Source organism: Mytilus californianus, unplaced genomic scaffold (assembly GCF_021869535.1).
Source record: "Mytilus californianus isolate M0D057914Y unplaced genomic scaffold, xbMytCali1.0.p SCAF_13, whole genome shotgun sequence".
Classification (NCBI taxonomy): Eukaryota; Metazoa; Mollusca; class Bivalvia; order Mytilida; family Mytilidae; genus Mytilus; species Mytilus californianus.
This window is the reverse complement of record NW_026262615.1, coordinates 33,761,319-33,776,238: the sequence shown is the minus strand read 5'-3', so window position 1 is coordinate 33,776,238 and position 14,920 is coordinate 33,761,319. Positions and strand designations below refer to the sequence as shown.

The following is a 14,920-nucleotide window of genomic DNA, read 5'->3' as shown; positions in this document are numbered from 1 at the left end:
AAGCTAAATAGAAAAAAATATATATGACGTGTATTTCATAGTAGAGAGTTAAGATGATCCAGCACTTTTGACTTTTCTACCCTCCACACACTTACTCCTCATTATAGAATTAATAATTTTGTTTTATAAAAATGAACAAGGTTGATACAAATATCTTGTATTATGAGCGAACAAATCATACTTTGTGAAAAAAACTGAACTAAACGAGATGTCAGAACAGTGTATCTGACATGTTCCTTGTTTTTATTTATGGACAACAAATATTATGGACAACAAATATGTTACGTTTAGTTGAACGTAGTTTTGAACAGACACGTGGCATTCCTCTGGGATCAACAGTATTTCTCTGTCAAATAGCATGCATATTGATTCATATAAGCTAGAGTTTATAGTTATAGAACATCCATGCATCTTGTTTATTGCTTGTGGTAAAACATCTAGCATGAAAGGACCAAACCCGTGTTAAAATCAATAACCCCAATGAGTTATTTCTTAAAAAAAACAATCATGTTATAAAACTGAGCATTTGTTCTCTCTTTTATAGTCCGAAGATGAAGCTGCTGTTGGTTCTCTTGTTATGTTTAACATGTTTACACGCTGAAGATGCAAAACAAAAAAAATCAACAACTACCGACCATATTACCAGTGGTCTTAATGCTGGCAAGGGCATTGCTGAAGCCGTTGCACTTTCTACTGCACTTCCCGCTGCGCTAACAACAGTTGCAGCAAGTGTTGTACCCTTTCTAGGAGTAATTGCTCCGTTTTTATCATTTATTTTTGGATTTATTCACAAAGGACCGTCACCAGAATTACTTGCTATTCGAAAACTTCATAAAGATATTGATACTCGTTTCGATCAAGTAGACGCCAAATTTGCTGATGTGAAAAGACTGATAAATTGGAATACCGTAAAGGTCCAGTTTTCCGATATTGAGCAAAAAATTAACGCCGTTTATCGCATATATAAAGAAATGTACCAAGCACCAAGTAATGCTCTAAACGGAGAGAAACAATTATTCATCAGCAACTATGAAAGTGATTTTCAGAATAGTGGCATTAAACTTTATGACGGAGTTATGAACGCAGGAAATGTCTTCGGTGAAGGGTTGTTAATTCCCTGTATGAAATATACCCAGTATGATCGGAGAAGATGTGGAACATTCAGTTCAGGGATACTTAAATTGTTACTGAGGGCAGCCGAACTTGAAATTGCATATTTGCAACTAAAAGGTCTAAGTGCAAACGTAGACTATCACACAAAACAATGGAAATCTCGTTTTGACCATGTTCGATCTGCAATGAGTCATGCTGATTTTACAATAGCTGCAAAATATCACGACCAGTCAACCATTGATATTGACAGATATGCACTAGATCATCCAGGGGATAAGATGAACAATCATGACTGGGCTAATAACATGTATAACATCCTTACCCAAAAATATTATTGGAGGGACTGGATGGTCATCTCCTACAAAGACGTTACTGGAGGTGATGTCCATTGGAACAAAGCATGTGGCGGTTATCTTAAATTTAGGAACCGTGGCCGAAACATCGCAGTAGCGAGCGTTGATAAGAGGACACGTCATTTAGACATGACTAAAGCTAAAGCTGTTGTTAATGCGGTCCATGATCACACCTCACACAAAGGCCACTGCCGACCACACTGCGGAACGATTTACACCAGAGTAGATTCTCATTCAGCCTATGAAACATTCCCTGCCGAGGCGAAAGATCATTGCTCGCCCTATGTTGCAATTGGTGTAATCGACAATGGCGCGGCACCAACGTATAAGGCATCACCAAGCCGACTAGTTCTGAGGAATGAAAAATATAACCACATCCACGTTTTTGGATAGGCATGTGTTCAACAATAAAGTTATATATGAAATTGATATATTGTTAGATTGTTGGCTATTTTCTTCCAAAAAGAAAACGAGATCTCAAAATTTTATTGAAAAAGTAAAAAGTTTTACACCAGTACATAAACAAGCAAAGTCAACTCTTCGGATTGGAGTTGGAGAAAAAATGATGACAGAAATGCAATATGTTTCTTTATAATAATATGCGTTGACATGCTACAGCGCTTATTTATAGTACAGTAAAAGAGAAGCGAAGGTACCAGTGGGACAGTCAATAAAATGACAACGCCATGGCTGAAAAAGAAAAAGACCTACAGACAAACAATAGTACATAAAACTCAACACAAATAACTAAAGACTAAGCAACAAGAACCCCACCAAAAACTTGGGTTGATCTTAGGTGCTCAGGAAGGGTAGGCAGATCCTGCTCCACATGTAACACCCGTCGGGTTGCTCAAATATCAAAAGTATTCCCTCATAGTACTGTGTTTACGTGATAATACAAGAGAGCTGGCTGTCGTAAGATTTTTATTGGCTTTTAGTCTGATCCACACGCTTATTGTCAACCATGAATTATTAATCTTATATTTCATACGTGTAGTTTGTTTATTAAAATCACGTTAATTTCATTTTAAACATGGGCTGTTAATTTTTTATATTTTTTACGATTTTTGAACATTTTTTGTCCTGCTGAAAAAAAATATATTGAAATCAGACCATTTTGAAATGTTCATCTTATGTATCAAACAGATCAAGATATGTAAAAGAGGGACGAAAGATACCAGAGGGACAGTCAAACTCATAGATCGAAAACAAACTGACAACGCCATGGCCAAAAATAAAAAGACAAACAGACAAATAATAGTACAGATGACACAACATAGAAAACTAAAGACTAAGCAACACGAACCCCACCAAAAACTGGGGGTGATCTCAGGTGCTCCGGAAGGGTAAGCAGATCCTGCTCCACATGTGGCACCTGTCGTGTTGCTTATGTTATTACAAATCCGGTAAATAGTCTTATTCGGTAAATCACATTCGTGAAAAGGGAAGGGTAATGTAGTTACGACATAAGGAACATATCCGATATCATCTGTAAATGTGATGTACGGTCTTAATATAGTCAGAGATGATTTTTGGTTTAAAATACAGTACATTGGAAGTGTTTGTTATTGATATTCTATAATTCACAGCCACCAGTATCAGAAGTACATAGTTCAAGTTCACCAGCATTCAGTATTTAGAGTGAATCACTATTTTTCACCAATATTCAGAGTAAGTCACTTACATCCACAAGCATTCAGTGTAAATTACTCTGCCTCATTTTTAGACTTATACCTCGAATTTGACATAAGCGGTCACCACAGTACCAGAATCTATGACAAACGAGACAATTTTAATTTTGAAATTAACAATTTCACCCACTTTAGTAGCAAAATATTAACTTCACCTGCATATGGGATATACATTTCCCAACTCATTTGGTATTCAAGAGCTTGCAGCTGCTTGTCCTTAACATTATACAATTTTCCAAATTTATGGATTTTGTCCGAGCACGCCATTATTAAGAAAACTTTAAATATAAATTACTGTGAATATACCGTTAAAATTATGTCTGTCAAAGTTTAAAAAAGCAAAGAATAAATACATGTATACTAAAATGTTTATTCTATTTATTTTTATCAATCTTAATTTAAAAGTAGTCCTTGTATGAAATATGAATGATAAACGATATAAGATCGCCTATTGACGTTTTGAACATATCATGAAACAGCTAGGGTTCATGAGATATCTCGTCGAATTAGTTTCAATCAGGAGTTCAAAGCTCTCGGAAGCATGAAAACACACGATGATGATGCTGCTGCTGATGATGATGATAGTGATGATGATGCTGCTGATGCTACTGCTGTTGCTGCTGCTGCTGCTGCTGCTGCTACTGCTGCTGATGATGATGATGATGATGATGATGATGATGATGATGATGATGATGATGATGATGATGATGATGATGATGATGATGATGATGATGATGATGATGATGATGATGATGATGATGATGATGATGATGATGATGATGATGATGATGATGATGATGATGATGATGATGAAAACTCTGGTGGGTACTTGTTTCATTGGCAGTCATACTACATCTCCTTATCTTCATATATGTAAATCACACTCAATTTTATCATGAATGACCATGGCCTATATTCTATACCTTCATTTATATTACCACTCAATAAGTGGAAGGTAAGTTGTTGTAATCCTCTTTCAATGCTCGAACATTAGGTAGCAATATACTGTTAGGAAAAACCAAATTAAAATTTATCATCATTAATTTTACAATCCCGTTGTCCATGCTTTTTTTTACAAATTAAGCATACAGTTTGGTTTGTGTCGTATAAGGGCATATGTATGTAATAAGTATCTTCCATATATTTGATTTCTAGTTGTTATAATTGTTGAATATATTTTCTTGTTGGTTCGTCCATGGCAACACTCTGCATTTATTTGCTATATCATATTGCAGAAAGGGTGTGAAGATGCAACGTATTTCCTAAAAAACATTGACAGTAAAATTTCTTTCTCCGAGAGTGATACTTTTTCTGAAACTGTTTTAAAAATCGTATGTCTTTCCTCTCATTTAAAAAAAAAATTACGTCCAAAAGTTCGTTTGAAAAAAGTTTTTGTAAACATTATAATAATTTCTGGACCTCTGGGCAGACAGAATGTTAAAATATTGAACTGTAAAACAGAAAATAGCCCAAAAAACATGTAAAAACAATCAAGTTGTTCATATAAACCCACTTTATTAGTTATCAGCTGTCTAAAAATGAATTTAATTGCATAAGAACTTATATATTTGTAAAATCCAACGGGGCCAAAATGCGAAACCACACTCCTAATTGTGTACTGCTACCTTAAGAAAAGTTTGTGTTTGAAAGCGAATGTTTACTCTGCTTATATAACGTTACACATGTTCCCGTGTTTGCTGTTTTGTGAAGGCGAATGTCTACGTTTCTTTTAAAACGTTCTTTTGAGTGAATTAAACTTCAGACATGTTCATTCAACCAAAGACAATCTATATATGATCGGATCCAGAAGATATTCCAGAAGTACTCTCCCTATGTCCAAGAAATATTGTAATTGCCGTAGTCAATATATACCTTTTTCGTTCAGATAATATCCTCTGATCATTTTACAGTCCAATCAGACAATCTTTTTGATGTCATCGTTAAAAATGCATCTGATAATGCAACAACAAAGCACACATGGTTGCCATTAGCATAAATAAAACAAAGTGTCAGATACAAATTTTTATTATTTTTCGGTAGATAAGAACCCAATGTAGGTCAACTACTTTCAAGGCCTCATTCCAACGTAATACCAAAGTGTTCGTGCAACAACCTATTCAATTTGACTCTATTTCATAATTGTGATGTTTTATGAATGTGGCGATATCTTAAGGTTAGAATAGAGTCAATTACCAATACGATATTGCGAGATGCCTAATCACTTGATATACTAAGTAACTCGTCAACATGTTGTATAGGTGTAACACGACTGGACTTGCGATCATAAAACTTTTGAGTACATTTTTAAAACTCACACTCAGAAATCAACCAATCAAAATAATTGATTTGATGTTTCGAGCACAAATGTTGTACTCCGAGCACTGAGTTAAGGTTTATGACCGAGACCCCAGGTGTCATATGTGGAGCATAATTTGCTCAATTTTCAAAAAACGTATAAACTTTTCTAGATGTTGATGGGCATTCATCATAGTAGAGAGTTAAGATGGTCCAAAACTTTTGACTTCTCTACTCTTCACACAGTTACTCCTCATTATAAAATTAAAAACTTTGTTTTATAAAAATAAACAAGGTAGATATATAGATTTCACCACTGCAACAAATGTGTTACGATATTTCTCCACTCGAGACAGTTAAAATTTAATATTTGAAGCGCGAGGCTTACCGAGCTTTTTAAATAATTAAAATTTAACTGTTGAGAGTGGAGAAATATCGTAATACACGAGTTATAGTGGTGGAATCTGTTTCTCTGATGATTTTTTTCATTCCCTTTTCAAAGATTTTCAGAAAGTTGTGTTCTTTATATGTGACGTCATCAGGCATGGTCGCAATTTTTCATGACGTCACAAAAGGAAATTCAGAAGAAACCAAGAAAATTTAACGACATAATTAAATTTCGACTAATCATTTGCCGAGAACAGATATTGCACTAGTGAGGAGAAATATTTTTCTCACACCGATCAAGAAATGTGAAAATACTACAAAAATTAGAGAAACAACTATCTTGTATAATGAATGGAAAAATTACATTTGTAAAAAAAACGACCTAAGCAAGAGGTCAGAACTGTGTAACTATCATGTTGCTTAGTTTTTCATTGACAACAAATATGTGACGTTGGTTTAAAGTGGTTTTGAGCAGACACTTGGTATTCCTCTGGGATCAACAGTACTTCTCCTTCAACTGGCATGCATATTGATTCATATAAGCTAGACTTTATAGTTATATAATATCCATGCTTCTTGTGTATTGCTTGTGGTAAAATATTTAGCATAAAAGGGCCAAACCCGTGTTGTAATCAATAACACTAATGATTTTTTTTCTTAACTATCTAAAAAAAAAATCATGTTATAAAACTGAGCATTTGTTTTATCTTTTGTAGTGCGAAGATGAAGCTGCTGTTGGTTCTCGTGTTATTTGTAACATTTTTACATGCTGAAGATGCAAAACAAAAAAAATCGACAACCACCGATCATATCACTAGCAGTCTTAATGCTGGCAAGGGCATCGCTGAAGCCATTGCAGTGTCTACTGCACTTCCAACTGCTTAAACAGCAGTTGCAGCAAGTGTTGTACCTTTTCTGGGAGTAATTACTCCGTTTTTATCATTTATTTTTAGATTTATTCACACAGGACCGTCACCAGAATTACTTGCTATTCGAAAACTCGATAGAGATATAAATACTCGGTTCGATCAAGTAGACGTCAAATTTGCTGATGTGAAAAGGGTGATAAATTGGAGTACCGTAAAGGTCCAGTTTTCCGATATTTAGCACAAAAAATAAAGACGGTTATCGCAAATATAAAGAAATGAATCAAGCACAAAGTTATGCTCTAAACGGAGAGAAACAATTATTCATCAGCAACTATGAAAGTGATTTTCGGAATAGTGGCATTAAACTTTATGACGGAGTTATGAACGCAGGAAATGTCTTCGGTGAAGGCTTGTAATTCTCTGTATGAAATATACCCAGTATGATCGGAGAAGATGTGGAACATTCAGTTCAGGGATACTTAAATTGTTACTGAGGGCAGCCGAACTTGAACTTGCATATTTGCAACTAAAAGGTCTAAGTGCAAACGTAGACTATCACACAAAACAATAGAAATATCGTTTTGATCATGTTCGACATGAAATGTATAATGCTGATTTTACAATAGCTGCAAAATATCACGACCAGTCAACCATTGATATTGAGAGATATGCACTAGATCATCCAGGGGATAAAATGAATAATCATGACTGGGCTAATGACATGTATAACTTCCTTACCCAAAAATACTATTGGAGGGACTGGATGGTCATCTCGTACAAAGACGTTACTGGAGGTGACAAACATTGGAATAGAGCATGTGGCGGATATCTTAAATTTAGGAACCATGACCGGAACATCGCAGTAGCGAGCGTTGATAAGAGAACACGTCATTTAGACATGACTAAAGCTAAAGCTTTTGTTAAGGCGGTTCATGATCACACCTCACACAAAGGCCATTGCCGACCACACTGCGGAACGATTTACACTAGAGTAGATTCTCATTCAGCCTATGAAACATTCCCTACCGTAGCAAAAGATCATTGCTCGCCCTATATTGCAATTGGTGTTATCGACAATGGCGCGGCATCAACGTATAAAGCATCATCAAGCCGACTAGTTCTTAGGAATGAAAGATTTAACCACATTCACGTTTTTTGGATAGACGTGTGTTCTACAATAAAGTTATGCAATGGATGTGTTGTTAGATTGTTGGCCATGTTCTCTAAAAAGACGTTTTATAAAAACAGTTAAAAATTTTGTACCATTACATAAACAACCAAAGTCAACTCTTCAGATTGGGAAACGAAATGATGTTTCTGTTAAAAAGCTGTCACTACTGTAATCGGTCAAATAATATGGGTTGACATAATACAGCCTTAATTTATGGTACAGTAACAGTATCAAAAAGTATTCCTTTTTTACTGGTTTTTTTTTCGTGATAATATAAGAGAGCTTACTGTCATGATATTTTGATTAGCTTTTGGTCTGTTTAAACCCAATCTGAAAAGGTTCACGATCAAAATGCTTATTGTCAGTCATGAATTATTATTTTTCATACGTGTTTATTCGAATCACGTTAATTTCTATTGAAATTTGGACTGTTTCACCTTTATATTTTCACGGTTTTTGAACTATTTTTACTCGCCGGAACTTAAAATCAGACCATTTTGAAATGTACTAATTTCATTTTACGTATCAAACAGATCGGGTTAGTGTGATTCACGGTCTTAACAAAGACAGAGACGATTTTAGGATTAAAATACGCTGAAAGAATTTGTTATTGATATTGTATAGTTCAGTCACTAGTATTATTAGTAAATCATTCACATTCACCAATATTCAGAGTAAAACATGAACAAACAACTATGTCAACAGAGAAAAACACGACCATAGCACAATAACACAATGGTGGGATGGACTAAACAGTAATAGTTGAAAATATACAAAGACAAATAAAATGAACACTATACTACGTAGTTAAGATAATAAACAAGTCAGTATTTAGAATCTATACTTCAAAACCATCATGCATTTTTTGTGAAGTTGATACGGAATATTCATCAACAAGGACTTGGTATCTTCCGCTGAATTTTATTTTTTGAAAAAGGACGATACGCTCTTTGACATATCCCTGATGCTTTCTTATTTGTTTTGTTTCATTTGATACTCCTTGAAAATAAGTAAAATCTTCAATCAATATTTTTGTTACAATAACAACATAAAATGTCCTTATCAAAGGTATCTTAGTTTCCTTTAATGATTATATGAACAGTTCATGTCTTACTATAGGAATTCCTATAATTTATCAAAAACACACAAACAAGTCATGAGTTGCATAATGCGACTAGGTGCTGAATTTTTCTAAAGCTAATATTACAATACAGTTCCAGTTTTGACTTTCGACAGGTGTAACGGTACTTATTAGATTGACCAATCAATGACGTCAAACATACTGATAATTTTGCATGTGAGTGCATATTGTAAAAAAGCAAATATACAGAACTCCAAGGAAAAGTCAAAACGGAAAGTCCTTTATCAAATGGCAAAATCGAAAGCTGAAATACACCAAACGAATGGAAACAACTGTCATATTCCTGACTTGGTACACTGCATGGTCGTTAAATGTAAGTGATCTTTTTAGTTCTTCCTCGAAATAGTATTTGTTTTAATTCTTTTTAATTTTAAATTAAAATTATAAACGAAAAAAAAAAAAAAAAAAAAAAAAAAAAAAAAAAAAAAAAAAAAAAAACGGTTAACAAGTGTCTTCAATTCAAATATAATATGTCACCAAAACTACCAAATAATAACTTTTCAAAATAAAACGAATCACAACAAAAGCAATTTTCTTGGCTTGCTGAAGAATCGTTTAAACGGATCTGATGACAATTGCCTGCTTAGGTTACAATATGTTCCATAGGTGTCAATATGTACACAGGCAAAATTTGCTCACGTAAATTTCACATGAATCTCACATGAACTTTACAAAAAAAAGGGATCTTTCATGATTTTCATTAAATTTGAAATTTAACATGTTATTTGAATTACTTTATTTTAAAATTTTGAAAATTCACGTGAAAAAAATTCATGTGATTTTCACATGAGATTCACGTGAAACTCACATGAACTGATTTTACGTGAGTCTCACGTATAAGCTCGTTTGAGGCGAAATTCAAAAGAATTTACATTCACATTAAATTGATGTAAGTGAAATTTCCCTGTGTAAGTACCTATGCTATATATATGGACCAAGAGGGCATTGTGACAGAAATCGTGGACTTAGATGAGTATTCATTTAATTTCAATATTAAGGTACGACACATTTTATACAGTAAAAACATCAAGGTTAAACAAAAATGCCACAGATTTACAAACCCTAGAAGCGATGTCCCGCCGTCAGATCTTAGTAATCTTTCAAACACAGATATTCAGCAGAACACATATCCCCGTTCAGATTTACTCTCAAATTCTTCATTTGCTAGCGAGTACGATAAGCTCGCTAAACTCGATCTTCCGACTTAAGATGGTGATATTTTTTAATGGCAGTCCTTTTAGGACTTGTGTGTATCAGCTGCACATACAAACCTAACACTAAGTAATTTTCATAGGTCAATAACTTAGAAGTCATTGTTACACGACAAAGCTTTCCAAACTATAAATTTGCTTTGCGTAAACAAACCCAATTTACGAAAGATAAGTTTAGTTACTTCAAAAGAGAGGCGAAAGATACCAAAAGAACTTTCAAGCTCAAAAGTCGAAAATAAACTCAAAACGCCATGGCTAAAAAAGGAAAAAGACCAACAGACAATCAACAGTACACAAACTACAACATAGAAAACTAAAGACTGAGCAACACGACCGCCACCAAAAACTGGGGATGATATCAGGTGCTCCGGAAGGTTAAGCAGATCAAGGTATGGACACATAAGCTGAATTCAATTTTGTGACTTTTTATATTTTAGAAAAAGGTATTTTTTAGTTCAAATGACGTAAGCAAGGTCATTTTGCATGATTTGTAGATTGCATTATTTATTGCAATGTTACACGTGAATTCAAAGTGTATGCTAATATTTCAAATTATGCACTGAATGTGTTTACGTTCCGATTGTAAATTATCAGCCTATCTTTTAATGCTTACACATATCTAGGTTTGTTTCACCCAAAATCAGAGATGAGAAATAGTTGTTATTATACAATCACAGACAATATTATAATTGGAATCTGACCGTCAATGAAAGATGTCATTTCAATGATAAAGGTCGATTGCATGATATGTACAAAGACAATAAAAGTCCTTAATAATTTTTTTTTCATAAAATGCTTCAATGTTAAACTTTTTCGTACTAAATATTCAATAAAATGCAAAATAAGCTAACTCATTTTTGAAAGCTTTAAGGTAGATTCAATTTAGAGCATGATATTATATTTATATGCTCTATATGTCTTTTGAAGACCATCATATGTGTCTCATGGACTGAGTTAAATTGCAAAACAATGATTAACGAACTAAAATTGAGAAGACGAATGTATCTTTAACTCAATCAGACCTGTCTTATGTAAACATTTTACTATAATAACCTGTAATTCTTCAAAAATAAGAAAATTATGTAAAATAATGTGCACTTTTAATTTCATGCAAATGAAAGTATTGAAACACGTTTTATCATGCAATAAGAAAGTATTTTGCAATGACTTTAAATAACATTGGAATACTGTTAAAGTATATCATTGAAAATCAAATATTTTTTTAATGCAATTACCGACCTTTTATACTGGTTGACCCACATACCTAAAAAATCAAATTGAAAATTTATATTTAATGTTATCTGAATTAACGTGGAATATACATGACCTTGGACGCATTAGCAGCTGACACATTCAAAATAAATCATTAAGATATTTTCATAATTTAACTTGCTTTTGCCAGCAAAGATCTGTGGAATAGATTCACTTCTTTCATATAGATTAATTTATCAAAACAAAAATACTACAAGATTGAAAACATTCAATCAACTGTTTATATTTAGAAAACAAACCGCCGTGAGTTGTTTATCCTAATGTAACGAAATAAACTGAAGAGAAATGTTTCCCTTTTGTTTATAATGTAAAGATATTATTTTATGCAGATACTTCAACAGTTTCTTGTTTTCTGTCAAAAAATAAAATATATCAAGTGGAGGGAGTTCAGTCGTCATATATTCCATTAAACGTTAACATTAATACATAGAGAGAAATATATTTTAAAACTCACTTTGCATAATGCAGTGTTATTTGAAATTGAATTCAATTATTATAGTAGTTGCTTTGTGTTTGTTCTGGTATGGAGATATATATGTAACAGCATTACCACCAGACACCAACGATATAGGTAGTGAAGATCCATTATCTATACCGTTGATAAGCGACAAAGGAGCACCACTGGTTGCCATGCTAGATACCAATACCATTAACAGGAAATTAAAAGTTTACATCAAAACGCTTATGAAGAATATGATTCGAAATTCTGTGCAGGAAGAAATGCAAGGTGTTTTTAAGACATCGTTGAAAGAGGACTCGACAATAGACTTAATCAGAAATATTACAATGCAGGAAATAAATGACATTTTGAAGGAACAAGGACAGGAGAAACTGTTCCATCCTGTCAGAAATGAAGGTAAATACGATTTTATTATATTTAGATCTATCGAGAACAGAAACCAGGGAATTTAATTTCAAAGCTGTGACAACGTTAAAGGCCCCATGGAGCCGGCAAAGCTTACTTTAGATTCAATCTGTTTAACGTTACAGTAACTTTGTTGAATTGAAATTAGAAATTAGAAATAAGATTTATAAAACAATTTCGCCTTATGATGATTTCAATAAGTTCAACCAGAAATATCCTACTACAAACTGTAAATAAGTCAATGAGATAACAAATAACACCAAATAAAACTAAGAAAATGTAAAAATTTGGATACTTAAATGTATATACAGTATCCGTATGTTATTTCTGTACATGTATGTTCTACATACCAAATTTGTCATACTACAATACCACACGAATACGATTTGACGAATGAAAATAGAACCACAACGGAATAAGAAATTATAAAGAAACTGAGGTCCGAATTTCCTGAGGCAAAGCTGGCCTTAGATTAACATCAGTTACGTTTTTACGTTTTTACATATCCGATTCCTCACTTTCAAAGTGTTTAGATTTGAGCGTTCAAGATGAATGTAAGTCCAGGAAAGTACTCAATGCGCAAGCAATTTTCAATAAAAGTAATTTTTTTAATGAGTCAATTCAAGAAAAGTAATTTCAAAACATTACTGACATCTTTTGATACATTTGATCAAACTTAAGGCGATCAAACTGTGTTATTTTTGAAAGAAATGTTTTCCGAAATTGGCGAATTTAATATAATCACATCAACATTTATATCTTGTAGTCTCATTATAGACTTATTTTCCGGCAATATTTGTTAAAAATTATTTAAGTATGGAGATTGTTGATAAATAAAGCCGAAATTGGCAAATTTAATATCATCACATCAACATTTATATCTTGTAGTCTCATTATAGACTTATTTTCCGGCAATATTTGTAAAACAATTGTTTAAGTATGGAGATGTTGATAAATAAAGACAACACATTGTTGTAAAACTAGTCATTCAGCTTTCGCTCCAACCAAACCATTGGCGCTAAGGTAGCATTAGAGAAAATCAATCAGATTAAAAATACGAGCATACGTTTAAATTATAACTTTTTTAGTAGAAACGTTTTGGAATTTTGGGTCCTCAATGCTCTTCAACTTTGTACTTGTTTGGCTTTATAACTATTTTGATCTGAACGTCACTGATGAGTCTTATGTAGACGAAACGCGCGCCTGGCGTATTTAATTATAATCCTGGTACCTTTGATAACTATCAGTATATACAGTCCAAGAAAAGTTTTTTACGTTTTTACATATCCGATTCCTCACTTTCAAAGTGTTTAGATTTGAGCGTTCAAGATGAATGTAAGTCCAGGAAAGTATTCAATGCGCAAGCAATTTTCAATAAAAGTAAATTTTTTAAAGAGTCAATTCAATAGAAGTAATTTCAAAACATTACTGACATCTTTTGATACATTTGATCAAACTTAAGGCGATCAAACTGTGTTATTTTTTAAGGAAATGTTTTCCGAAATTGGCGAATTTAATATAATCACATCAACATTTATATCTTGTAGTCTCATTATACACTTATTTTCCGGCAATATTTGAAACAATTGTTTAAGTATGGAGATTGTTGATAAATAAAGACAACACATTGTTGTAAAACTAGTCATTCAGCTTTCGCTCCAACAAAACCATTGGCGCTAAGGTAGCATTAGAGAAAATCAATTAGATTAAAAATACGAGCATACGTTTAAATTATAACTTTCTTAGTAGAAACGTTTTGGAATTTTGGGTCCTCAATGCTCTTCAACTTTGTACTTGTCTGGCTTTATAAATATTTTGATCTTAGCGTCACTGATGAGTCTTATGTAGACGAAACGCGCGTCTGGCGTATTAAATTTTGATCCTGGTACCTTTGATAACTATCGGTAAATACAGTTCAAGAAAAGGTTTTTACGTTTTTACATATCCGATTCCTCACTTTCAAAGTGTTTAGATTTGAGCGTGCAAGATAAATGTTAGTCCAGGAAAGTACTCAATGCGCAAGCAATTTTCAATAAAAGTAATTTTGTTAATGAGTCAATTCAAGAGAAGTAATTTCAAAACATTACTGACATGTTTTGATACATTTGATCAAATTTAAGGCGATCAAACTGTGTTATGTTTGAAGGAAATGTTTTCCGAAATTGGCGAATTTAATATAATCACATCAACATTTATATCTTGTAGTCTCAGTATAGACTTATTTTCCGGCAATATTTGTTAAACAATTGTTTAAGTATGGAGATTGTTGATAAATAAAGCCGAAATTGGCATATTTAATATCATCACATCAACATTTATATCTTGTAGTCTCAGTATAGATTTATTTTCCGGCAATATTTGTTAAACAATTGTTTAAGTATGGAGATTGTTGATAAATAAAGACAACACATTGTTGTTAAACTAGTCATCTAGCTTTCGCTCCAACAAAACCATTGGCGCTAAGGTAGCATTAGAGAAAATCAATCAGATTAAAAATACGAGCATACGTTTAAATTATAACTTTCTTAGTAGAAACGTTTTGGAATTTTGGG

At 33.0% G+C, this 14,920-nt stretch overlaps 1 protein-coding gene across 1 annotated transcript; it reads left to right on the top strand.

Moving 5' to 3' along the window:
* The first annotated feature begins 551 nt into the window (after window positions 1-551).
* LOC127723925 (uncharacterized) lies at window positions 552-1,859 on the top strand. The gene has a single exon (XM_052230642.1). It carries the CDS (start codon window positions 552-554, stop codon window positions 1,857-1,859), a length of 1,308 nt encoding a protein of 435 aa, XP_052086602.1.
* Window positions 1,860-14,920: the final 13,061 nt, after the last annotated feature.